This window comes from Lutjanus erythropterus, chromosome 6, assembly GCF_056507025.1.
Source record: "Lutjanus erythropterus isolate fLutEry1 chromosome 6, fLutEry1.hap2, whole genome shotgun sequence".
Taxonomy (NCBI): domain Eukaryota; kingdom Metazoa; phylum Chordata; class Actinopteri; order Lutjaniformes; family Lutjanidae; genus Lutjanus; species Lutjanus erythropterus.
Genome location: NC_139322.1, coordinates 7,829,259 through 7,848,888, shown reverse-complemented (window position 1 = coordinate 7,848,888; position 19,630 = coordinate 7,829,259). Strand labels below are relative to the sequence as shown.

At 42.1% G+C, this 19,630-nt stretch overlaps 1 protein-coding gene across 1 annotated transcript in view; it reads right to left on the bottom strand.

Annotated features, from left to right (window-relative positions):
• The window catches only part of itga5 (integrin, alpha 5 (fibronectin receptor, alpha polypeptide)), a 57,959-nt gene extending 38,638 nt beyond the window's left edge, over window positions 1-19,321 (bottom strand). The window contains exons 1-2 of the mRNA XM_084720418.1: window positions 18,798-19,321; window positions 2,115-2,245 (exon numbers count right to left, since the gene is read on the bottom strand). Of these exons, the coding sequence (XP_084576544.1) occupies window positions 2,115-2,245; window positions 18,798-19,006 (340 nt within the window). The 5' untranslated portion in view covers window positions 19,007-19,321. The remainder of the gene's footprint in view (window positions 1-2,114; window positions 2,246-18,797) is intronic.
• Window positions 19,322-19,630: the final 309 nt, after the last annotated feature.

Here is a 19,630-nt window from a genome sequence, read left to right as displayed (position 1 = left end):
CAGCCAGCGCCCATGGATGTGCAACACATTTTATGTTGCAAGAAAAACAGTGCAAAAATAGTGGAGCAAAGGGTACCGAGCAGCGGTGTCCAATAAAAGAATGTTGTTAAACCAGGCTTGTGAAACACTCAGTGGAATATTTCTCCCTATTGTGCATTATGGACAGTAAATTTAAGTTGGCGACCACGCTGAAACTTTGATTTCTCAGGAAAGAAGCCAAAAGTGCCGCGGTAGCTGTCCCTCTATATGTGTGAGTCAGACTGCGTGCGTGTATTTTCACAAAGGCTTGTAACTACACAGTCTTTTTACTTTGATTGTCCCTTTCCTCACCTCTCCTTGGCTACATTAAGCCAAACAGGCTGAGAGGTTCTCTGTCAACATACTGAAACATGAATCTATTCATTAGACAGCCTCACAGACTTCCTCATGTTCTCCTAAACCTTTTTAGCTAATTCTGACTCAACTGGAGCCCTTTTGTCAGGACCAGTGGTGTCTACCTCACCTGTCATACAAACAGGACATTTCTTTGTCCGACCTATTTGTTTATTGGTTGCTTATCTCCCTATAGCTCCTGGGGGCAAGACAACACAAACACAAACCCAAGAGGAAGGGAGGAGTATCCTTCAAAAAATGCTCTTCAGCACCCCATTATCCTTTTCATCCCCAACCAAAGAGAGGACGCAAACAGGAAAAAAAGGATCATCCCACGTTCAGGAACCAGCGTAGCCGACAACAGTTCAGCGGAGTGGAACAGTGACGCCTGATACAGACCTGCTGCTGACAACAGGAGCAGAGGGGAAGTGCTCTGATGGCTTCAAAAGTGGACGCACAAACAGCAAACCTCAACTGCAAGCTGTGACAATAACTGCATCACCATAACACCTCGTGTGATGCCTGCCGTGGAGTTGAGCTCATTACCGTCATCACTGCAAATTTTATTTTGAAGCTTATATTATTTTATTGTGTAATATGTTTGAGATCAGATATACACAGCCTCTGATTGGACAACGCAAGGTTTCATGAGATTGCCACCCTTATTAACTTTACATTAATTCTAGCCTTTCATGCTCAGCATACTTTGAGGCTAACCCCTGTCACCCTTCCAGCTGCTGGAAACAACAGACAAGGCTTTTCTTGGTCTTGAGCATTTAACAACTTTGACAATGTAACCTGTACTGTACATTTACTGCCAGACTGACAATTTCCTGCTACGTTTTAGTCTCTGATTCTGCTATGAGCACCAGCAGTTTGCTGCTCCCTCTCCCTTACTTACACACCACACACCTTATTCTAGTCTAATGACAGTATCCTTCAATTAAGTCCAATAAAATCCACGGCTAGCTAGTCCATTATACTGTGTAATCTACCATTTTTGATACTGTGACCAGCCATTACGTAGATTAACCACAACCAGCCAATAAACTCATTGTCAAAAGTTTCTAGAAGTTTCTGGATACCATGATACATACAGTAAGCTTGTTGTTTTATAATCATGCAAAAGCAGCCTCTGGATCAAAATAAAAGGAAGAGAGACTGAGTAATACAGACTTTAATGAATTTATTTATCTTAAACTCAATATTTTCAAGGAACACCTCACTTGCAACTTTTTTTTTTAATCTGCGTAGTGAGCACTTTAATTTGTCTTGACATGAGCCTGTAAAGTGTACCTATAATCATCTTTGGATACTATTTAGCGACCAAAAACAAATACATGAATGTGCATACTTGGAAAAATCAGTCAGCATGTTATTTTCTGAAGTGTGTTCTTTCATTTGGTAGAGGTATTTCTTAATCAAAAGTCATAAGACATTGATATGTTCAGTTTTAAATGCACTTCTTCACGCTTCTGCATGGACTTCAGTATGTCTGGCACTAAAGTCTGGCACTAAGCAGAGCATAGATGGTTGATTTATGATGTGATGGTCCTTCCTTCTTTTTTAGTTGATTTGCAAACAACCAGGTAGTTGCAGATTGATTGCATAATCAAAATCCATTACATTAAAAAAGTATTTGTTGAAGACTTGCCAAACATCAGGAGAATAACAAATAGTTTGGCAGCTGAACTGACAGTACAGATGTCTGACCTTCCCATTAGCTCTATAATAATTCTTACCTTCAGGATCAAACTCGATGGTGTGACAGTCTGATTGGCGGAGGCTCCACGGACAGTAGAAGACGGCTCCTCCCTCGGTAACGTTCACCTGCCTTGTGCTGGCCTTGGGAGCTCCTACCACCACACTTGCACTGCAAGCAAGACACAGAAAGAGAGATGGCATGATACAAGTTTACCAAACCACAGCATCCTTACAAACCCTTAAACTCTTTACCAAACTGTTGCTGAAGGTTTGCAGCTCGTAGCCTGGCCCCAATTAAAAATTGCATTCCAGACCTCCCACTTGACAGCATTAAACGTGATGTGGTGCGCACATTTTACCGTTTAGTGAGCTGCATTCTGACTCAGAAGCAAAACATTTTAACAGGTTGCAGCACTGTTTTACATAATCTCATACAGCCAGGGGAAACTGCCGCTATGACATGTGCACATGTGATGCTCACAGACACACTCGCTGCACTCATGCAGGAGAAACACTCACACGGTCACACATGTATCCCTGTGGGGCAGATTCAATAGGAAAACAAGAAAGCAGACAGGCTAAGTGGAGTCACACTCTTGTTTCTTCAGCTGTGGCACTAAACTTCCACGTCCTTGGAGCTGCACTGTACAACTACAGGAAGGACAGCCGACCACAAGAATCAGTGAGGTTATAGGTGGGCACGGGACTAATAACATGTAGGAGAGCCTTCAAAGATGAAAGAGAGGAACAAAGAACAGAGAGCGATGATATGTTAATGGAGAAAAACAAGGTTTGGGTAGGGTGAAGCTGGAATCCCTCAGTACACCAAAAGGGCTCTTCTTGAAGGGGCTGAGGTTCCACTCAGAACCATTTGCTTCTGAAGAACACTTTCTTTGAACATCAGGGTTTCTTTGTTAGACTAAGAGTTCCATTAAGAACCCCTTTTATCCAAAGAACATTTTTTGAAAAAGTTCTTCAAGGATTATTGAAATCCTTGAGGAATACTTTTGCCAAGGGTTCTTTGTGACATACTATAAACAAGGTTCTCAGTAGAACCCCCTGCACGAGTTCTAGATAAAACACTTAGAATATAAAAAGATAAAACTTTGAATGCGTGGAATAAGACGCCCTTGCACTCTTAGAAACAAGGGTTCTTCCTAAAGGGGCTGAAGTTGTACCCAGAACCATTTGCTTCTGAAGAACACAGTGTTCATCATTTTGTCAGACTAAGGGTTCTGTCAAGAATCCCATTCATCCAAAGAATTCTTTTGAAAGAGTTCTTCAGGGTTTGTTGAAAAACCTGAAGAACGCTTTCGTCAAGGTTCTCGGTAAAAACCCCCTGGTCAGCTCGAAACTAGTGGAACTGCGGACTGGTTCACAGGATAGTACCAAGGTTCCAAGGATATTGCAAAGAATCACTTAAAGCACCACAGGTTATTTGGTGGAAAAGGGTCTCGTAGGAGGTTCTGGGTGGAACCTTTCACAGGCAGCTCTGGGTATAACCCTTCATGTTGGGTTCTAGTTAGAGCTCTCTGAAAGGGTCCCACGTGAAACTCTTAGAAAAGTTTCTACCAGGAGCCAAAAAGGGATCTTCTATGAGGGCAAGCAGAAGAACCTTTTATGACTGTATTCCACCTTTATTTCAAAGAGTGTAGATAATGCGTTTTAAGTGGGCAGCTTAGCCATTACATCATTTTAAACCCCCTTGACCCGACAAAGATCACAGACAAAGTTACTGGCATTGATGTGGGTAAAGGACGCATGGGACCACTGAGACCAGACGGTGTCCAGGGGGCTCCAAAACAGGAAGAGCACACCCTTTCCTAACCCAGATCTTCCAATAGTGCATGAACGTTTACATTTTGGCTAAACTTAGCATCCTGCCCCCAAGGGTAACTACTCAGTAGGGTCCAGAGGAATACCGGGGAGCCAGCATGAGTCAAAAGGCAGTTAAACCATGCAGTATTCCAAGTCCCTGTGATCCACGATAATTAATCCCACTGAACCTATCTATTACCTCAGACGACAAAACGCAGAAAGTTATGAGGATGTTTCATGGAAAAAAAATTAACAGAAGTGGGCCGGAGTGTGTTGGTGGTCAGTACAAAGCTTTCAAATCATTTCAGCATCTCTGGTTTTGAGAACACACATCTGTGGGAGAACAAAGGGACGTCCACGGAGCAGAAGTTATGAGTTTAGTATCACACCGTCACTGTGGTCGTAATACCTCAGAGGAGACGCAGTACAACGCCAGTTCCAAATGTGGAGCAGAAACTCCTGGTTTGTGTTGGAAGAGAGAAAAAGAAACAAACCAGTCCGACTTGGAGAGCAGAGAAATGGTTTCTGACCGCATATGCAGACGCAAGAATATCCCTGTAGAGCGGTGGCGCTCCACCTGTACAGTAATCTAAATCACAGAGAGGCTTCCTGGTCAGGGATTCTCACGATGAGGATCTCCCCTCTCGCTGTGATAAATCTCTCAAACGCAGATATGCGAGCAGTCGGTAAATATTTAACACAGGCAGATCTGGTACTCTGTTAATCTGTCCTGAACGAGTACAGTGCAGCTACGAGGCCGCACCTGCAAGAAAACAAGAGAAGATTAACTGTAAGAAGGATTACCTGTGTTGAACAACAAGGCTATAAAAGGAGCAGACAGAAGAACAGAGATCAACTGAGGTTTTCATGGAAAAAAAAAAACTTTTGGAAATAAGTGCAAGCACATGTACAGTGTTTGAAATTAAGGATGTCCCTCTGTCCTGGAAACAATAGCAATAGCACCTGGGACAAAAGGACATGTGGTCTGGAATAATTCTTGGCCAGAAGAGAAACTTATCATTATAAAAAAAGTTGTAGCAAACTGGCATTATTTGGATAAACTGACCACATGTTGTGAATCCAAATGGTTACTTTCTTGCCTGAAGAAATATTCAAACTTATTCAAGTGACATATTAACAGTCCTAAAGCAAATGTAAATGGCCTCTAGGTCATTCAGTCATTCATGATCAGGCACTCACACAGGCGTATTGTTTTTGACGGGTGCCCGGGAACCTGTGTAGCTAAAGATATGGTTCAACTTCGACTTCTAACTCTTCCCACAAAACATCTTTGCAACATGCTAACACTAGGGCTGCACAATATGGTTAAAAAAACATAATTGATTGACAATTTTATCACTGAAATTACGTTTTGATATGTGATACGATAAGTGGGGATGATCATTTTTGCGTCACAATTTTCATTTATACCGACAAGTAGAAAATATTAGGACTGTGATGATGTTTTCTTTCATCTGAAGAAGATTTGGCGTCTCTGCAGAACTACAGTACTTCATTATAATGCTGTTTTCTCACACATTTTTCCTGTTTCAAAACATTGTGATTTGGTCCTGTGATTTGGATATTGTACATGGACATATTTGCAATTTCAATAATATTGCAATTAATTGTGCCCTGGTTAACATCATATGAAAATGAAGACGAAATGCAAAGGAAGTTACTCAATAACACTGCATGTGTGTATGTTTACACTTTTTTAAAAAATATGCAGTGTTTTGCCTCATTGCATCTATCTTTAGCTCAGGAGGTGTATCCATCAAGCGAGCAGCAGTAGACCTGAGCAAGTCTGTATTTTCCCAGTCTCTTAAAGCTTCAGCTATCGTCTGAGAATGATTTAGCATTCATATGAACTCCCCATATGCCTGCAGATTCTTCATTCAAACTTTATGTTGATATCTGTTTATACTGTGTGCAGAAATCTGCTTGTAGAGACTGGCGTTTTCCCTACATGTTGTACAATCATGTCTGATTGTTTTTATTTTTCCACTCATCAGGGTAGTATAGGACACTTTAGCCTTAAATTTTGTCATAAATGAGACAAAATAAGTGCATTCAGGCAGAATTAAAAGGCTCTTGTTTAGTCCTATTATCAGTAAAACAATATACAATAATAAATAATAAGTTTTATGTAATCATGTCCAACCTCTTGTACTTCTCTTAAGGAAATGTTTAATGAGCAGCAACTTCCCAATGAAAAAAGAACTTTGATTTGGGACAATGGTTGTAACGTCTGGGACACTGAAAAAAAAAAGTTAATTTCAAGCCCTGCACGTGTTTGCAGTACGACAGCACTGAAGGAAAATGTACACACTAATGAGGCCGAGGAAAAGTGGAAGCCGCAGCATCTTTTGTTGAATCAGATCTGAACAGAGTCCAGCCATAGTTGGCCGTGGCAGCTTTTCAAAGGGGAAAAAATACAGGAAATAACAAAACAAGCAGATCATGCTTTAATCAGAAAGTTGGCAGCTGAAACAAGTTCTCACTACCTAACCTTCCACAGATACGCGCAGATGTGCCGACACACATTCACACACACAAACACAGGCGGATAAAAATCTGAAAGTACTGTAAATGAGGAAGAATTAGCATTTAATGGGTCTTTATCTGGCAAGGATCAGTCTAGCTCTAAACTGGCATTTCCCCACCCCACACCTTATCTGCTGTGTGCTCTAAAGGTAGAGCTTTTGTATCATTAGCATTTAATGAAGCTCTAACTGCAGTCGGCTGAGAGCAGCATTGCAAATTCCTTTGTTAAGGAAGGTGGAGCAAATGGCCGGCTCTTGGGATGAGTATGCAAATGCACATAATTGGTAGGGGGTGGGTGATCCTCGGCTGCTCGCCTGAAGGACAGACTCATCGGGTCGAGTCCAAGCCGCTGTGGCTAAAGGTAGTCTAGACAAACGACTCCTCACAGAGAGACTGAGAGCAGAACCATCACAGGTTTGATAGGGATCACAGCAGGCAGAGCTCAGGATACATGTGAAAAGCCATGACCAGCCTTTAGTGATGCTCATGCTGCAGAATTAAAGGGATAGTTCAGATTATTTTGAGTGGGGTTGTATGGTGTGCTTCACCGTAGTCAGTGTATTACCTAAAGCAGATGGCAGTCTGCACGCCCCCAGTTTGGAGAAGCAGCAGGAGTTCTGGTGTAGGAAGGTATTTTTAGCCACCAAAAAAAATCAATATCAGTTTAATCCTCTGTAGTAGGCATTAAAATACCAGTTGTCTAACATTTTTTGTTACATTTTCCCCATAAAATAATCAAGAAAACATAATTGAAAGAAGTTATTGTTCAGTTTAGGGTGTGTTACCTGCAGTGGTGCCCAACCCTGGTCCTCAGGGACCCCTGTCCTGCATGTTTTAGATGTTTCCCTACTCCAACACACCTGATTCAAATGATCAGCTCATCATCAAGCCTCTGCAGAAGCCTGACAACAGCCTGATCATTTGAATCAGGTGTGTTGGAGCAGGGAAACATCTAAAACATGCAGGACAGGGGTCCCTGAGGACCAGGGTTGGGCACCACTGCCTTAAAGCAACATAGTGCCATAATGGTATGAAATGTTGCAATCAGTCTGTTGGTTCTTCTTTGTTTTAAACAGTTTAGATTCACCAAAATAACACAGTAACACAAAAAAGGCGGCAGTACACCAGCAACTCCAGTGTTCTGCAAGATTAAATTACTGATTTTATCTGTGGAGTCTGGTTGCTTTGGAGAGAGCGACATTTGGCTTATATAACGGCAGTTCCCCATTGGAGAATGCTGTCTGGCAGCAAGGTAAAGCAGTGAAAATATTCAAAATATATCGTACCCTTGAACTGATATTAATTCTTTTGGGTGGGCTTTTAAGTGGCTAATATCTTCTCTCTGCCTTCAAAAAGCTCCTGAAGACCCAGCTCTTCAGAGAGCATCTCCTGTCCTGATCTAGTGATACTCTTCTAGGGCTTCTTCTATGTAGCTTGATTGTTAATCCTCTTTTTGTAAGTTGCTTTGGATAAAGGCATCTGCTAAATGCATAAATGTAATGTAATGTAATGTTCTTGTTGCTGGCAGTCCACAGCAGTATATTGCTTAGCTTCCACACTGGTGCTCCTCTCTGCTTCTCCACACTGGGGGCACGTCGGCCACCATCTACTGTTGCTAACACACTAACTGTCAATAAGTAGCACAGCCCCACTTCAAATAATCCAAACCCCTTTAAACCAGTCTTCATTTGATTATTTGTCCGTTTTATGTTGCTATGGACAAATAACAAACCCATTTCACAAGAGAGGAGACTTGAGCAATGTCCTGGTGGGGGGAGTGGGTGGATGAAAAAACATTAGCGGCCTCTCCATGTCTAGCTTAGTCAACCCCACCAGCTGCCATACAGCAGCCACTAATGACCTCCACCACCCAGCTGACAATTAAGCATTAATTAAACTACAGTAAGTGATTTTGGGCTGCATGTGAGGAATGCGTAAACAAGCACTTCGCTGAAGTCGACAACCGGGTTTGTCTCATTTTGAAGCCCAAGCAATCAGAGGACATTCTACATAAAAATCTCTCAGCACCACACCATAATTGCCAGACTGTAAACCACTATTTTATGTGGGGTTGAGAAATTAGGGGTGATGCAGAGTGGTGGAACTTGCTGATGTGACACTATTTTGTGTGTAGCCATCGCTAACAAGGTCTATGATGAGGTTACAGAAGGAGGTTGTCGCAGGGCAAATTCCTCTGTTACCCCCCGCCCCTTCAGCCCAAACATTTTTTTCCCTCCATTCCACATTTAATTGTCTTCCATCCCAGCTGCAGAGCTGATGTCACTTGAACACTATTATAACCACTTTTAACTAGAAAAAAGAGAAGAAAAAAAAATCACAATCACATTTGTTAAGTCTGTCGGTGCCGGCTGCAGTCACCATCTGCAGTCATAAACAGGACTTAACGAACGCTGTGGCACTCATGCAAAGGGAAGTGGGGAGGGGAGGAGGCAAAAAAGAGCAGTGGCCTTCAAACTTCAGCAACACCTAAGTAGAAAAAAAGTACAGTGAGCCATGAAGTTTACACTGAGCTATCAACACATGCTTAAACGCTGGAGTGGTTCCATATCAGTGAACTCAAGATGCAGTGACCTGATTGGAGCCCGAGGCAGCACTTGACCTTCATGGCTCTCTGAAATGGAGCAGACCAAAATACAACAAACATCTCTACCCCCTCGACGCTGGAGGATCACTTTAGCGACAAAATTAAAGGGGCAGTTCACCCCAAAACCCTTTTAGCTGCAGTGCTATTTATCCATCTATAGTGCTTTGGTGTGAGTTGCAGAGATATTTTGACGATATCAGCTGTAGACGTCTCTGCCTTCTCTCCAATATAATGGAATTAGATAGCACTCAGCTTGTGGTCCTAAAAGTAGGGCTGTCATGATACCAGAATTTTAAACCCTAACCCTAACCCTTTGGTACAATACTATTATTAAAAAAACAACACTCCATACCTCTTTTGATACCACAGGAAAAAGAAGAAGAAAGTCCTAGGCACACAAAATAGATCTCTTTTTTAAATCAACAATTTGCACACAATGCCAGTATAGAAAAAGTTATTGAACATGTGGTTTTTTGTATGCAGAAAGCCTATTTCAGGCAAGACAATAAAGACTCTTTATTAGATACTTAAGTGAAGACAAAAAAAGTGAGGAGAAAGAGGAGATGGTGTGCAGCAAAGGCACAAAGGCTGGAAGCAAACACATGGCTGCTGGGGATCAGTGATGACCCCAGCACATGGAGCATACACTCTACCAACTGAGCAACTGCGGCACCCACCGTTGTATTGTTTCTAGACACGTGGTATTAAAAAAGTATCAAAGTATCTATACTTTTAACAACCCTAGCTCGAAGCACCAAAAACATACATTTGAAAAAGTCAACAACAGTGTCTATTTCTAGAAATCATGACCTGGTTACTCGAGATAAATTACACACCTTGTTGCAAGTAGTTAGTGAGAACTATTTTCTCTCTGCCAACCATGTCCCTGCACATAAGTAATTGTGCATCTACTCATGGATGAGAGGCTCTTGCTTGTGACAGTGAGAGATGTAAACATTAATGGCATCCTCAGCTTGAGCTGAAACTCTTTTCCATGAGCAGATGCACACTTCCTTCTGTATGGGGATACAGTTGTAGTTCAGTAGAAAGAAAATAATTCCCACATGAAACTGCTCAAAACAATGTCTGTGGATTATCTTCAGTAACCAGGTCATGATTTCTGGAAAGAGACATTGCCTTGAGTATTTCAACTGAATTTTTGATATTCAAAAACCACAAAAATCTCCAGGGCACTTCCTTTTAAAACAATTAAATGCCCTTATTGTCATGCATGCATGGGCCTGTTGTATCTTAAAATGAAGAAACTGCAACGCATTTCGGCATACAAGCCAGGGAGTTTTTGACTCCATGACAGAGGCATATGTGCCAAAACATGTCTGAGTTTGGTTTAATGTCCAACAGGTCCTTGCTGTGACAATAATGCCGTGGAGTTTTTCATGATTTTTGTATACACATGTATCTTTATCCAAAGACCACCTAAAACAAACTCATTAGGGCAAGAAGCCCTCATACTCAAATATTTACATATTGCTTTTGTGCTTTGGATACCACAAACTGAATGCCATCTAGGTCCAGTATTTTCAAGACCATCTCCACAAACCAAACAATCTAGATGAATAAAGAGCACAACAGGTAAAAGGAAAAAGTGTGTATTTTTGATTTTTGGGTGAACTGTCCCTTTAAACGACGCCTGGCTCAATGACAGTGGAAAAATGGCGCTGGACCTTCAGTTGACATGTTCAGCTAATTAATGACTAGTTGTATGATGTCATGCTCCTGCAATATTGACTTTTCAAAGCACGCATGTGCACTTAGAGTGAGATCAGCTGAATGACAGAGAAGTGTGTGATGACTTATTCTAGACCACATGGAGCCACACGAACAGTCTCACATCCGTCCTCTCAGAGCCAAGGCCAGACAGAAGCTGTTTGAGTCCTTACGTCTGCCATATGGACGACCGTCTCCTCACACACCACATACACACATGTTCTCCGTGCCGCTGTCCAGGAGCCTAGAGATGATGAGAGTAGCAGTGCCTGCTGGGGTGGCGTGTGCTGACTACAGAGAGTCTGTGCTGTCCTGAAGCCATATTCTTTGTTAACAGTCAGATGGTGCTGTAAAAGATGCAGATCCAGATAAAGGATCTGTATGTTGCTCTACGGGCCTGCAGCAAGTTCAGTTCTTTTATAAGTGAATCTATAGATGTTTCCTCATCCCAGAATGAAAAGAAGCCATTGAGATCTGAACCCGCACCAAACAGTGTGGATCAGATACGGAGTCCAATCTGTCCAGAATCTGACCCCACCATCACCACGAAAACCACTTCCTCTGTGTGCTCAAATAGATAATAATGTTGGCTAGGGCTGCAACTAATGATTATTTTCATTACTGAATAATCTATTAAACTTTTTCTTGATTTTCTCGATCCTCAAATATCTCGTTTTGTCCATAATCTAAAAACACTCAGTTTAGTGTTACAAAGGAATAAAGAATCCAGAAAACGTTCACATTTAGAGGAGCCAAAATCAGAGAATTTGTCTGCAGATTAATTTAATAGTTGACAACTAATCAGTCTGTCGACAAATGCATGTATTGCCATGTGTGACATGACTTTACTCAGCTAGCTGAGAAGTCTGACCCATTTTTTTTAGTTTAGGGACGTCTATCCTTGGTTTAGACTTGATGATTTACTCTGCAGCTGGGTAGGAATTACCAGTCTTGTAACCAAATCAACAAACGGACTTTAAGCTGATTCAGCGATTGCTGTTTTCTACTTCCGACCCTTATTCCATACGCAGCGGTCCTTCTGTGACTTCATTATACCATCCTTATGGGTGCTTTTATACTTAATGTGTGTAAACTAGCAGCTGTTTTGTCAAAACCACCAACCACGCAAAAGTATTTCACAAGTGGCAAGTGAGAAATTTGAAACATCCAGCTACTTAAAAAGCAATCAAAATGACTTGTGCTCAAGCTTATGCATTTTCTCAAACGAAACTGTCGCCCCCACCCCCAAATACAACACCTCCCTCCCCGTTTCATGGTCCAACTGCCCTAAAATCTTCCTGCGGGGAGTTTAACTGCTGGTGGTTCACACCTCTGCACAATGCCCACGTCAGGGGGTCCAGTCCTCTCACCTCAGGATAGAGAGGCTGTTGTATTAAATGTGGTGATGATGGGGGGGTGTGGGGGTGAAGCAGCTGTTGAAGCACTTTAGTCTGTGCACCCCCCACCCCACCCCGACCCCAGCCGCACCCACACATACATGCATGCATACAAACGCACGCACACATCCAGAGACAGTACAGGCCAGAGATTACGTCTCATTTCCATCTCCATTATGAGTTCTCATGCTAATTTGAATTTCAGCCAGAAGAACTTCACTGTGCGTAAACGGTCGATGGCGTCATCTGCTTATTGCTATATAAAGGATAGCTTTTATCAGGTTACCATGGATGTGAGTCACTGAGTCACCTGGAGGTTAAAACAAACCAGATCTGCTGGCAGTCAGAGATTAAATCTAGCAAAGTGTGAGTCAGGACGACCCTGACCAATAGCTAACTCCATTCCAACAGAGACATGACGTCCTCGGGGCATTCCCAAACCCATGCAGCAGACGTGACTGCGGGGTCCACGGGCCCTTTAAACATATCGTTACCGTCCACACCGACATCTTTTTCCAGTGAAAACGCACACAGGCTCATTATTTAAAGCCCCCTTTACCAACAGAGCAGTAAAAGCTAGACAGGCACTTTATGTTTGAGACAGACTGCTAAGTATATCCTGACTGACCTTTACAGCAACAGACGCTAATGTTCCCAACCTACTGGCCTGATTACCAAAGGTGCATATGAAGTTTGACAACAGAAAATTAAAGCAGCTTTTCAGAAGGCCAATAAATTAAGAAAGAAATGAGTCACAGTGAAAAGTCTGCAAATGGAAAACATCAAACAATTTCTGCTGTTAGACAAAGGGCCCCATTGTCTGCACGCAACGACAAGAACCTGGATGAAGAAAAGCTTGGCAGCCCAAATATACAAGCAGCACTCCTGCAGCTCAAACACTTACTGGTTTGATTTAGAAACAGGTCCATAGAAAAGGACACCAATGAAAACAATAACAGAAATAAGGCTGATCATATATGGAGAAGGGACCTCGGTGTGGACAGAGAAAACATCACCGCTTTAGTGGCCAGAGGAGACCCCCATCCAATGTCAATATTAGTTCAACTCTAACCCTGCTTGAGAGGGTAAACTCCAGGAGAGTGACCTACATGGACTGGCTGACCTCGGCTGTGCACTCGTCATGGTCAAACCATCCGTGAGCTAATGCATATCACCCTCGCGTCACTGAAACACATGTGGACTGGAACATATTACTCCATCAGAGACCGTCCTCCATCATTAGACATAGCTTTTTAATGACGCAATAATCCCAATCAGTGCTGTTTGAAAAGTCCAGAAGGATGTTTAAAGTTTAGGTTTCCTCAAAAGCCTGATATTCTAGGGATGACACCTTTTCATCACTCGGTGGATATACTCTTGTCTGTCAGTCACTTGTGTTACTTTCAGAAAAATTAATCCATTATTTTTGGGGGCGGGGTGCAAATATGCTGACCTGAAGTGTTTTATTTTTGAGTGATAGGCTATTTAATGAACATCTACTGGCCCCAAAATTGACATTATGTCAAACTGCCAGCACAAATTGCTATATTGGCCCCCAACCGCAGAGAACAGAAGAACCGAGCTAATAAAAGTTTATTTTCGATGAAAACACGTGTGGTTTTTACTTTGGCCGGTAACTGTTCAAGTTCAATGATAGATCGATACCGGCTGACTGTGACCAGACATCAAACTCAGAAGCTTTGCCATGTTTTGTATTATTTTTGTGTTTAATTTATAGGTTAGTCTGATGAATTTGGCATTAGCTTGTTGCTACTGTGGCTACTCCTGCATGTTTGGGCTATGTTGGACCAATGTTGAGGGAAAGTCAGGAAAAACTGTGTGAACTTTAAGCCACATTTGAGTCCAACTAAATAACAAAAGTAGTGGGTTGGATGCCGGCAATGCTGTGTAACTTGACTAGTGTCACAAAACCATGATAAATGCCCTGATGATTAGTGTTACTATTTCAAATTTTAATTATCGTGACAACTGACATCGGAACATTGATTACTTAAGGTACATACTGTCCAGCATCAAGCAAAGTTAGCAGGCACAGCAGGAAGACGGGTTTGTTTTGGGGTAATTAAAACATTTAATATCTTAAAGGGCATGATGACCTTTCGAATTGTTGGGAGGCTTTCAAACTAAAAGTTGCTGAAATGATTTTGATGTGTATATCAGTACTTTTTAAACATCCTCAGCACATTTTAACAGTACCACGATAATAATGATGGTCACTATAAAGCAGCATATGAATTTTTCATACTGTTTCAGCTCTAATGCACTTTGGCTAATTTAGTTAATCTAGATAACATGCAGTTTTTGCCTCTATCAAGTAATCCACTGGTTCAAGAACAGGTAGAATTTCATTCAGATGTGATGATGTGTGTGATGTGATTTTTGTCTGACTGCAGCCCTCCAGCCTTCGCTTGCGGACATGCACCAGGAGATGTCTCGTCCTTTCATACGCTCCAGAACAGGCCTGTTATTATTTACAGCTCCTGACCTTTGACTTTCTCTATCTCAGTAAGATCCCACTCCCTTATCCCCGCCTGGCACCGGAGAAAGTCGAAGAGGAGTCAGTTACTGTTGTTTGGTTATCAAGTGCTCGAGGAGAGAGTCGGCCCACACAAGTCTTTCCCATGATGCATGTGGGGACTGGAGTTTTCAGGTGTCTGTACTTTACCTGAGTATTTATATTTGTGACATCTTAATACTTATATTCTCTACATTTTGAGACAAATATATGTTCTTTCTCCTACCTATATTTCAAAACAGGCTCATTACTTCAGGTGTAATACATTTGAGAGGAATTATTGCTTATTTTTTATCTTGCATCATTGTGCACCACCTTCCCAACATCAAGTTCCATTCCAGCCTCAGTGGATGAGACAAAAACAAATAGAAAAGATAATACTTTGTTGTATCCATTAGTGCATATCATGAACAGCAGACATAACAAGATGAAAACAATGTAAAAGACGCTGTAGAGAAGGTGAGGTTCAGTTAGCTTTGCACAAAAATAGCTGGTAGAAATGTCCTTTAAAGAGCTTCTTTTTACTTTTATACTTTGAGTACATTTTTGAGCCTGTAGTTTTTCACTTTTACTTGAGTAAAAAAGTTAAATCAGTACTTCTACTTCAACCAGAGTCTTTTTTTACACAAGTATCTGCATGTCTGCTTGAGTAAATAAAGAGTGCATGTCTTTCGGCCATCTCTGAGGACTGGCATACATGCTTGGAGTCCATCTTCACTCAACATGAAATAACACACAACAGGGGACCGTATATCCTCTTGCTCTTCCTGTGTGTATCCAACAAGTGTCGTCACAGGCAGTTCACAGACTCTATCCTCAGGCGTTCTCCCATGGTGGGCCGCCTGCTAGTGTCCAAACTTAATTTTATTACGCCAGGCCGAAGGGCATGACAGAACCGCACATATAAACTCATTGTGGAGGATGAGTCAAAGTGGGAGAAAGTAAGCCTTTGTGGGCCAAGCGGGGGCATTTAACTAGAGGACATGGGACAAAACCATATTTTGAAGGAAATTAGATTTTTACTCTTCAATTATGGTGGGAAAATCTATTTTTAAAGGTCAAACTCTTGGACAATAAACTTAATAGGCCAACCTCCTCGTGATTAAATCTTTTATTAAATGTATTAAATGGGACAAGGCTGTTTTCTTGCACAGAGCAAGTTTGGTAGGACATGACTTGTGCAAGTTTTCAAGAATGGATCTGCCATCAGTCTCATTTCGCTAACTGTTGTTCAACCAGTGAAGTTTTTCAAAAGTGGCAATAATTTTACTCCTAAGGTCGGAGCCGGGCTAACAGCAGCTCCTCCTGACAAGAAGAAAGTCCTTGCACAACCCTCAGCTGACCTCACCCCGGGATTCCAGCTACTCCCCCACTCCCCATGTCTCCAAAGTGTGGGCGATGATGATGTGACAGCAAAAACAAGAGATAACAGAAAACCCATCCCGTGACTCTGCTGATATGTTTTCACGAGTCAACTTCTAAGAAACTGTGAATGAAAAGCGGCAGATACATGTGGTTTGCAGATAAAGCAATGACTCGTGCTCTTAAATCTGCTCTCTCGTACTTTGTTTTAGTTGACATTTGACTTCTGGATACATATCATCCGCAGGAAAATTACAGGGCGCTGCGTTGTAGGAAGCTACACTTAAACATTATTCCTGCTCTGCACGTACAATCCATTGTCTCATCTCCTCCTCCTCCTCCATGAGCACGGTGTCCCTCAACTGTAGAAAAGTTCAAATTAAGTCATCAGTAAGATGACGTCTACTCTGTCTCACACTTAATGAGACGAGGAGAGATGATGGGGAGGGAGGCTAGACAGTGGGGGGATGGATGAATTAAAAAGCCCCGCAGAATGACATCAGCATAGGAGGAAGTGAGGAGGGGGATGTTGGAGAGAGAATTCAAGCTTCACATCCTAAATCATACAGCTCTCCTCTCCTGAAGCCCCTGCTTCCCAGGCAGCGAAGGCAGCAGGCTTTTAAAGAGACAGCCAGGGCCAGTAGGAGGAAGAGGGGGGAAATCTCCCCATGTCTGAGTGTCTGCCGTCCAGGGAAGTGGGGAGGAGAAACAGGGAAACTAGAGCTGCTGCTGGCGGCCCACTCGGCACAAAGCCCTTTCTCAAATCCCAGCATGCTGGCTGGTTGAACAGTGAGGCAGAGACACCGCTGGTGCTCGGCAGACACAGCCTCAGCCAGGAAGTCTGATTATGTCTGAGTGAAACCTTGACTGCGGCCACATAACATTTTGTTAATGATTATTACGATTACAGGGCTGGGTCCAAGGCAAAATGTACAGAACGGGTAGCAGCACAAACGCAGATCTGTCAGGGATGTAACAATCTATCAAATATCACCATAAAAATGTCTCAATACTGTTCCGAACTGTGACAACATCTACTGCAGTAATACACGGTCAAAGCTGCTACAAGGCATTTTAACTGGTTATGAAGTCTTATTATTACTGATGCCTCTATATGACCTACAACTCTACCACTTTTGTCCACTGAGCATCCAAAATCAACAAAATATGAAAGTTCCTTGTAGTAGCTTTAAATATTTTTCAATAAAAAAAAGACTGTTGCTGACTTTTGCACTGTTTTTGTTTTGCAGCTGTACATGCATAGTTCAAAAATTCATTGCCAAAGACAATTCAAGCCATTTAGTCCAATTATATAGAGGGGGAAGGGTAGACATCTCTACAGCCAATATCTCAAAAACTCTGCAACTCACACCAAACTAATTTAGATGTATAAAAAGTACTATAACTAACTTCGTAATGTCACAGTTTATCTTGCCTGCTGTTTTCCCCAAGAGACCTGACAATGTAAGGTTATGGTGTTTTTCCTTCCTTAGTGACTGAAAAAGGTGATTTCTCTGAATATTGTATCTTTTACGATGAAACGTTCGACTGTTGGATGTGCTCCCATTTCTCAGATGAGTGATGGCATTTCCCTCTTTGTCTCCTGCCCACCTTCCTCCCAGCACCAACGTCTCTGTATGTTTTAAAGGTGTCCTCCAGTTTCATGATCATTCAAGTACTTGCGCATGTGTCCTAATGAATGGCATTGCTTCAGCTTTCCTTAATGGAATTTGTAGCTCTACATGGTTAATTCTGAATGTGAGTTTGGCCAGAATTTCCACCTGCTCATCACATCATCTCACCTTGACTTCTTGGTATCTGTGCATCCTTAGCCAGCAGCTAAATTAACCCCATGCCTTGCTTGTGTTGCTGTATCCCAGTTGATATATAGGCTAAATGCTCCAGTGAGACAGACAGGATGTCCCGCACTGCTATTTTCTGCTCGTACTACTGGCGTATTAGCCCTGACCACAGGCATGTATGCATGACTTTACAGCAAGACCCTCAAAATGACTGATACCAAAATCTCTTGAGGAAGAATGCAAAGACACAGCATACAGGGTCACAGGGATCAAGTCCCCACTGAGCCAGGAAGCATCTCAATCAGACCAATAAGATGTGATCTCTGAAGGTTGCAGTTAACAGGCTTTGGGGAGGCTAAAAAGGATTAAAAGGTCAGAATTAAATGTCATTTTGTAGGGCAAAGAGATTAGGATTTGAGCGCCATTTCTAAAAGTTGTGATCTTTGTTTGGGTTTATTCTTTTTTTTAATGATGAGATAGCTACTCTTTCATATGAGAGTCGTTTAGGAAACTACTGCAACTTCCCAAAACTATTCAATTACAGCGGATTGTGTGCACACTGAGGGCGTGTGCGCTGTGCGTAAAGCATGTGCGTAAAGATCACAGCACATACACAAAACATATTTAATGCCAGAGCCAAAACACCGTGCCACAAACGAATTTCCAATTGTAAACTTGCCCTGTAACTTTAACAGTGGAGCTGTAAATGTTGTGAAGTGTGGCAAAAAAACAAAACAAAACTGTGATATACTCCAATGGAAAGTTTTCACGCCAACATATTTGTGTACAACTGGGTGTCGTGAAGTGCCAAGATAGAATTGTAAACAAATGTTTAAGGCTTTGAAGTGGAGCTTGTTGCTTAAAACCTTAACATCTTCCCATTTTTACAATAAAAATTAAAAGTTTAAAGTGTTAAAGAAACTCACCTGGAAGAATCGGCCAAATAAAAGTCAACGGCATATCCGAAGTAGCTCCCTTTAGGTCCGCTGTAAACAGTTGGGTTCTCCATGTCCAAGTTGAACGCCTCGCAGACAGGCGGAGAAAAAGTGAGTAATAGCCCGGTGATACAAAGGAGTGAGCGGGGGAGAAGCGCTGCTGTCCCCGGCGTCTTTACGTGAAATCGTTCCAAGCCCATTTTTGAGAATAAATTAATCCACTAAAGTCTGTTTTAAAATGGTGAAAAGTGTCCCGGTTTTTTTGGTGCGTTCAAGTCCGCAGATGAAGCCTGAAGAAAACAGCGGTGGAATACGGCTAAAACTGCATCCCTGTAACTCTAACCGGCGGCCAGTATCTCATTAATGCTCCGTCAGCTCCTCTCAGTCAGCGTCCTCCTCACTCCTCCGTCTGCCTCTGTCCAGGCCCACGCCTTCACTGCTCACCTACTCATGATACATGGAGCAGGGAGTTCCCACAGCAGTGACAAAGTTTGGAGGAGGAGGAGCCTGTGATTCCCTAAAAAAAAAAAAAAAAAAAAAAAAAAAACTAAAGGGGGCTCCTGTCATCCTTTATCTATTTGTATACGTTGTTTAACAACGTGGTGAATTTGAGGTCACTTTTGCACTTTGAGTTGAGGGGCTTTCTTAAGATGATTAACCAAAGGAACAATGCGTCAAAATGCTACTTTCGGTTTTATCTCAGTTATCTTGAGCTTTTGAAGTTGTAGCCTGATAGGTGATAAGGTCAAAGAAACGTATCATTTCCAGCTAATATATGATCGGTTAATTGGATGCCTGCTGTCTATGACATGATAACCTTGTGA